Source organism: Aedes albopictus, chromosome 2 (assembly GCF_035046485.1).
Source record: "Aedes albopictus strain Foshan chromosome 2, AalbF5, whole genome shotgun sequence".
In the NCBI taxonomy this organism is placed as follows: Eukaryota; Metazoa; Arthropoda; class Insecta; order Diptera; family Culicidae; genus Aedes; species Aedes albopictus.
In genome coordinates, this window is record NC_085137.1 from 242,778 (window position 1) to 250,549 (window position 7,772).

At 42.6% G+C, this 7,772-nt stretch overlaps 1 protein-coding gene across 1 annotated transcript; it reads left to right on the plus strand.

The window, feature by feature from the left end:
* The first annotated feature begins 5,683 nt into the window (after positions 1-5,683).
* Positions 5,684-7,050, plus strand: LOC115262030 (odorant receptor Or2). Its single transcript, XM_029863963.1, has 5 exons — positions 5,684-5,906; positions 5,966-6,049; positions 6,107-6,622; positions 6,685-6,894; positions 6,949-7,050. The coding sequence occupies exons 1-5, from the start codon at positions 5,685-5,687 to the stop codon at positions 7,048-7,050; spliced, it is 1,134 nt and encodes a 377-aa protein (XP_029719823.1). The 5' UTR covers position 5,684.
* The last annotated feature ends 722 nt before the right edge of the window (positions 7,051-7,772 follow it).

The following is a 7,772-nucleotide window of genomic DNA, read 5'->3' on the forward strand; positions in this document are numbered from 1 at the left end:
AATATTCAGGTATCAGAAGGCCGACTATCCTCCTTTTGGGACATTTGTGACATCGCCATAATAATAGCCAATTTCATCATCTACCTGAGGGAAAAGCAAGGAAATTAGGGTAAGGATGGGGATAAGGACATGTAGGGAATCAGGAAAAAATACCCTGGAAGAGGGTACTAACGCACAAGCGTACCACAATGGGTTCAAACAGCGCCCTGAAAAGGGCACTGTAATAACGCATAAAGCGAAATAGAGCCTATAGCTCTTTACCACAGCGGGTTGAGAACATCAGAATATCCTGAATATTCAGGTTTCTGAAGGCAGTTTCACTTAATAAGTGTTTACCGAATACTCGGAAACGCAGTTGCGCGAAAACTGGACAGTTACATATCAAATGATACGAAGTTCAATAATCGGATTCACAGCTATCACATGCAAATGAATCAGCTTGCTGAATGTTCGCCATATGATAGCTGAGTCGGCAGTGGCCAGTCAATGCTTTGCCCAGAATGCTGCAATTCTGCTTTGACCGATTTGTAAGATATGATGCCACCCTTGGAGATGGCTCAGTACAATACAATTTGGTTTGACGACATGACTCCAAACTATTCCAGTATTGTCTGTGTTGAGTGGCAGCCCAGGTGTGAATCTGAAGCTTTACCCAACACTTCGATATCGAAATAGCTGGCTCAGAGCCAATGAAGTCATGTGATGCTCCAGTGCGAGCTAGCTCATCAGCCAATTCATTTCCAGCGATGAAAAAATGGCCAGGTACCCATACAAGGTGAACAGCGTTTGCTGAATTCAGCTTCTCGATTTGAGTTCGACAAGCGATAACTACCTTCGACCTGGAGTTGGCCGAAGCAAGTGATTTAATAGCAGCCTGGCTATCTGAACAGAAGTATATTACTTTGCCCATTACGTGCTGCTGAAGTGCTGATTGCACTCCGCACATAAGAGCAAAGATTTCGGCCTGAAAAACGGTGCAGTGTCTACCAAGTGAATAAAACTGATACAGCCTTAGCTCACGAGAATAAACATCAGCACCTGCTCGACCTTCGAGAAGGGAGCCATCAGTGTATGCCGTCTGAAATCCTTTTTTCCTGATATGTAACCAGATGTCCACTCTTCCCGGGAAGGAAATTTCGTGGAAAATATCCTATATGGAAAATTACCGGCAATTGTAAAATCACTTGGAGTAAGGACAACTTTGTCCCTATTCACCAAAAGTAAAAACAACGAAGTGTGTGTTGATGTGCGGTTCACAGGAGTTTCCTCTAGTAGACCGAGTACCCATAGACGGTAAGCGCAAGAAAGGGCTTCTTGTTTGAGATGAATGTGTAATGGGGCAACGTCAAAGAGAACTTCGAACGCTGCCGTGGGAATTGAAGAGAACAGTCCAGACATCGCCATTAAGCACATCCTTTGGAGATGGCCTAACTTTGATTTAACCGTTCTCATTTCGCCCTTTTGCCACCACACAAGACATCCATAAGCCAATATTGGCCGAACAACAGTTGTGTAAATCCATTTGATATACTTGGGTTTTAGACCCCAAGTTGTACCAAAGGTTCGCCGGCATTGCCCGAAGGCCATACAAGCTTTCTTGATTCTGAACTCAATGTGAGGTGTCCAGGAAAGCTTGGAATCAAGAATGACTCCAACGTACTTTACCTGTTCAGTCACATCGATTTCAGAATCAAAGAGACGCAAAGGTCGAACGCCATTACGGTTTCGCCTTTCCGTAAAAAGAACAATAGATGTTTTACTCGGATTAACCGAAAGGCCATATTGGCGACACCAACCCTCAACTACCTGAAGTGCACTTTGCATCAGGTCGAAAAGGGTGCTGATGCACATACCAACTAACAATGTTAGGTAGTCGTCGGCAAATCCATAAGTAGGAAAACCGCTATTATTGGATTTCCTCAATAGCGCATCTGCTACGAGATTCCACAAAAGTGGTGATAAGACTCCCCCTTGGGGGCATCCACAAACACTCAATTTCCTAATCGCCGCTTGACGCAATGTCGAGAAGAGATGTCGGTTTTTGAGCATTTGGTGAATCCAATTGGAAATCATTGGAGATATACCGTGACCCCGTGCGGCTTCCAATATGGCATCGAAAGGCACGTTGTCAAAGGCACCCTCGATATCTAAGAAAACACCCAAGCAGGATTGCTTTTGAGCGAATGCCTTCTCGATATCGTAAACAACTTTGTGTAAAAGCGTCACAGTGGACTTACCAGATTGGTAGGCATGTTGGTTCACATGAAGAGGCACGTTGGTCAGATGAACATCACGGATGTGATGATCCACAATGCGTTCTAAGCATTTCAGAAGAAAAGAGGTCCAACTGATAGGTCTGAAGCTCTTTGCTTCTTCATACGACGCACGATCCACTTTCGGAATAAACTTCACAGTAATATCCCGCCAGGATTTGGGAATATACCCTGTAGCAAAACTGCAAACAAGTAGTTGTTTCAAAACATGTTTGAAATGATCAAATCCCTTCTGAAGCAAAATAGGATAAATCCCATCTGCCCCAGGAGATTTGAAAGGAGCAAAGCTATTAAGTGCCCATTCAATCGATTCTAAAGTTATGATACTCCGAGCCGAAGCTAAAGAATCATAACTACAAGAAAAGACATCAGGTTCATCCGAAGATGTAATATCCACACATCCGGGGAAGTGTGTTCTGAATAAACATTCCAAAACTTCCTCATCAGAGGAAGTGAAATCACCATTCGGCAAACGAAGTTCGTTCACTTGAAAATCCTTAGATTTTGCAAGGATTTTGTTCAACCGACTGGCTTCACTCAGACTGGAAACATTTGTACATAGGTTTTTCCAACCGGATCGTTTAGCAGACCGAAGAGCTTTCTGGTAGGCCTTGCGAGCCGACCTGAAAGCCTCCGATCCAGCAGAACGTCGTCTGTTCCAACTCTTTCAAGCTTCTTCAAAAGCTTCCATGATGATGGCCGTTGTAGTATCAACGGCATCATCTAAATGGAGTGTCAATTGATGATGAGTATTCATGAAATTTGGCTGCAACCAAATCGGTAAAGAGATCCCAGTTGGTTGACCGGGGATTCCTGAAACGCAAAGTTTGCGAAGTAACATTCACATGTTCAATAAAGATGTAGCGATGGTCAGATGAAGATTCTTCATCTGACACATGCCAATTGTTCAACTCGTGGCTAATTTTACTAGAGCAAAGCGTTATATCTAACACTTCCTCTCTATCATGAAGGTTGGGCGGTTGATTATGTTTAGTCATGCAAGATCTGTACTACCTCAGTACTTCATCAAACTAGAACCTCTCAAGTTAATGTCTGAGTTGCCCCAGATGATATGGTGATGATTAGCACCACTACCAACAATTAGCGGAAGGCCTTTTGAAGTGCAGTATGCGATGACGTGTTTGAAAGCATCCGTAGGGGATGGTTCATCATGCGGTAAATAAACCGAACAATAGACGTATTTCCTGTTGAAGTTTCCAACAGATACATCAATTGTGACAGCACATACATCTCTGGTAGTTAATTAAGTGACGAGTGTAGCAACGATTGCGTTGTTGACACACAGGCTCGAGGCATGACACGCGAGTTTGTCATTTCAGTTTTACTGAAAGTAGCAAACACCGGGTTCACAAGGTTTCCTAGATAGAAACTACCCTTACGAAAGTAAGGTTCTTGGACTAAGGCCATTTGGGCTGTACCATTTTGCATAAATTTGCAAAGATTGATCGTTGCTGTTATTTTATGCTGAAGATTGATCTAAGCTATCCTAACCGTAGCCACTACCCAACCTAGGCAATATTAAACTCTTTATAATCACAGCACAACAAAGAACAACAGCAATAAAACCAGATTGGTATCGATTGGAAAACGTCAAAGGCGAGGATACACAAAATATACTGTGTAAATCAGTGAAGAGAATTGTCAGACAAAAGAGGCACAAAACAAGCAACAAAGCAGACGCGGCGATTACTCTTTATCCCAACTGGTAACAGATAATGACATGATCTCGAATTTTTTTGTTGCAGACAAAACGGAACCTGAATTTGTTGCGTACTTTTCAACTCGTGAATAATCAATTATTACCAACCCAAAATCGATACTTTTTGATGATACATCTTTAGCAAGCCTTAAAAATCTCTAAACTCGTGGTGCACGATCTTTGTCCTTTTCTGTTCAAGTTGGGACAAACCTTTGTCGCATTTGGTAGAATGTCGCAACAAATTCAGGTTGCGACATTGTCGTTATTGTTGCGCGACGGTTGAATTTTGATTCACTGGTTATCCACAGGCTCCGTTAGCGGTTAGGTTTTTAGCAGACCCCCCCTAAACATTCATTCCTCAACCTGACTACGTGTCGTATCCTATCCTAGCTTCCAATGAACGCTGGTAGCTCATCGTCCATCAAATAGAATTCAAGCAAGTAGGCGCGCAAACTGTCGTCGCGTCGCTACTTCGCGAACGTCAAAATGTAAACACAAGTTACTTCCTGGGGCACCCGCTTGCCCACAATAATTCCAAGCTTCAGAGGTACGTCGTTACAAGGTAGATGTAAAGAAGGTTCTAGGGGCGTTTCACAGGCCTCAAGGGTACTTAAGGGCAATTCAAGGGACCGAATCGAACGAACTTCAAGGCATTTAGGGATTTTTTTTTAATTTTTATTTATGTGTATTTCAACTTACTTGCTAACTGTATACTAGTGGTAGCAAGCGAAGTTAGGGGCATTCCGGGGAAGGGGGATGGGTTTTCCAGAATAGCCCAGGAGTTTTCAGCAGCGTTTCAAGGGGTCTCAGGGACAACAGGGCAACAGGGAGTCTCAGAGGAATTCCAGGGTGCTTCAGGAGCTCAGGAGCGTTTCAGAAAAAAAGGCGTTTCAAAAAGGAGATCTAAGGGGCTATTCAGTGGAGTTTCAGGGGGTTTTCAGAAGTGTTTCAGAGTGTTTCTGATACGGCCATGATGCTCCTTGAAACCCCCTGAAACGCCCCTTAAATCTCTTGAAACGCCTCAGAAAGAGAACTGAACTCTTTAAAAAATCTCAAACTCCTCGAGCCTAAAATTTATTCATGCCAACTTAAGCCTTCTTAAATTCCTCTGGGGCCTAAGGGTTCGTTCAAATATTACGTAACGCTAAGGGGGGAGGGAGGGGGTCTAGCGCTGTGTTACGCCTCATACAAAAATCCAAAATTTTCTATACAAAAGTTGTTACGTGGGGGAGGGAGGGGGTCTAAAATTGATAAATATTGCGTTACGTAGTATTTAAATGAACCCTAAGCACCCTGTAATCCCCTGGACCCTCTCCTTTTAGCCACCCCTGAAACCCAGGAAACCGCCTTGGCGTCCTCTAAAGCCTTGAATAAGGCATATAAAGAGGTTTCACTGTACTGTTAAAAGTGATATTATTGTCATTCAATTGAGCTTTGTCATAAAATGAATGAAAAGAAACCATAATATAAAGCAATTTGTGACACTCACCTATCAATTATTATTAACGGTATACTCCCCAAATTATCACCTTTATAAGACATATCAACTCAAATGTAGCTCACACGTGGCAATTTGCCACGCCCACCACTCAAAGGTGATGATTTCCGGAAGGTAATCAAAATTTCCTAACCTTAAAACCCAAACCAACATAATGACTCAATCCATTCGTTCCCGGGTCGCGCTGTCAGAAATGTCCGCCGAAAAGATTCTCGCCTGTCCAATCATTTCGATCAACGCCCGCGTGTGGCGCTTTTGGTCGTTTTTCCTGAAGCATGACTACATGCGGTACATCAGCATCATCCCGGTTACTGCGATGACCGTGTTGATGTTTACGGATTTGTACCGTGCGTGGGGAAACATTGGCGAAGTGATTATCAACGGCTACTTTGCTGTACTTTATTTCAACGCTGTGGTAAGTATTGTGTGTTTCATTGGATAAACGAATTCTACAGTTTTTGTGTGAGTTTCTAGCTGCGAGTGCTGATCATTGTTCGCTACCACGAGGAGTACGAGTCGTTCTTGGAGAAAATCTCTGACATTTACGAGGAAATCAACGTAAGTAATGTGATTTAGCTGTCGGAGTACCGCAATAACGAAATTTCCCCCCGTCAGTCAATGCCGGATGAAAGAATCAAGGAAATGGTTCAACTTTTCACGAAACGCGCTCGTATGATGTCAATATCGAATCTAGCGTTGGGTGCTTTTATCAGCGCTTGCTTTGTGGTTTATCCATTATTTACCGGCGAGCGTCGACTTCCGTACGGGATGCACATTCCCGGCGTGAATAAATTCGAATCGCCTTTGTATGAAATCCTGTACGTGATGCAAGCTGTGCTCACCTTTCCGGGCTGTTGTATGTACATTCCGTTTACGAGCTTCTTTGCCTCGACGTCGCTGTTCGGATTGATTCAGATCAAATCACTGCAGCATCGGTTGGAAAACTTCAAGCGACATGGCAGTGGGAAATCCAATAAAGAACAACGCTCGCAGCTGGAAGCCATCATCAGTGACCATCAGAGGGTGATTGCCTATGTCGGCGAGCTGAATGGTTTGGTGACTTACATTTGTCTGGTGGAGTTTTTATCGTTCGGAATGATGCTGTGCGCTTTGCTCTTTTTGCTTGTCATAGTAAGCTGTGAATGTTATTTTTAGATCGTTTGATTCGATTAATATCTCATTATGTTCCGTAGATTGACCACTACGCTCAGCTCGTTATCGTCGTGTCGTATATTTTTATGATAATCTCGCAGATTTTTGCTTTCTATTGGCATGCCAATGAGGTCCGCGAAGAAAGTATGGCGATTGGTGAGGCTGCTTACAGTGGTGCATGGATTGATATGGATCAAGCGAGTAAGAAGAAGCTTTTGCTGGTCATTCTTCGTTCGCAGGTTCCACTAGAAGTATGTATGTTATGAAATCAAAATCGACTACTTTAAAATTTCTTGTATTTGCAGATATCCGTCGGTAATGTTTATCCCATGACATTGGAAATGTTTCAATCATTGTTGAATGCTTCTTATTCATATTTTACTCTACTGAAACGTGTGTATGGTTAAACATTGAAATGTTTTATGATAAGTATTGCGTTGAACTAAATTTCAAATAAATGTATCTCAAAACCTGTAGAACAGTTTAACCGATTAGCATAGGTATAGTAAACATAACTTTGCTTTTCTTGGTGGTTTAGTGTTTTTTTTTTTAATCGATCGAGGCGGTGCTGCCTATATTTTAGGGGGCCTAGCCAAAACTTACTAGATACGTTTGATTAACGTTCAGGTACCGAAGTCTTAAAACGAACTCACCAAATTGTACAAATTTTGGTAGTCCGGAGACCACATTTTTTACTTCGATTTGCAGTTTTCGGGTCTCCAGCTATACCGTTCAAAAATACATGGAATTAATTGGAATTAAAGCGAAGTAGCTGATTTTGAAAACGCAGCCTCTCGCGCGCACAGCCTGCTACAGTTTCGTGTTCGAAGCATTTATGACAATACTAATAGTTTGTGGTTACTTCTCACTGTGAAATTAGTTTGGGAAGATGTGCGGTTTATCTCTACATTGCAAGAGTGCTTACTTATCGTAGAAACTTCAAGCTCCTCAAACTCTTCTGAAACGCTTTCAAAACCCCCGTAAATTTCTGGAAGCCTCGGAAAGTCCACTTGAAACCGCTTGGATCCTACTGAAACTGATTCACGAATCACTCCGAAATCCAACGAAAACTCCTGAAACTCGTTTATGGAAATATGCCAATGCAATTTGATTTGTTTTTGTTTCTCAG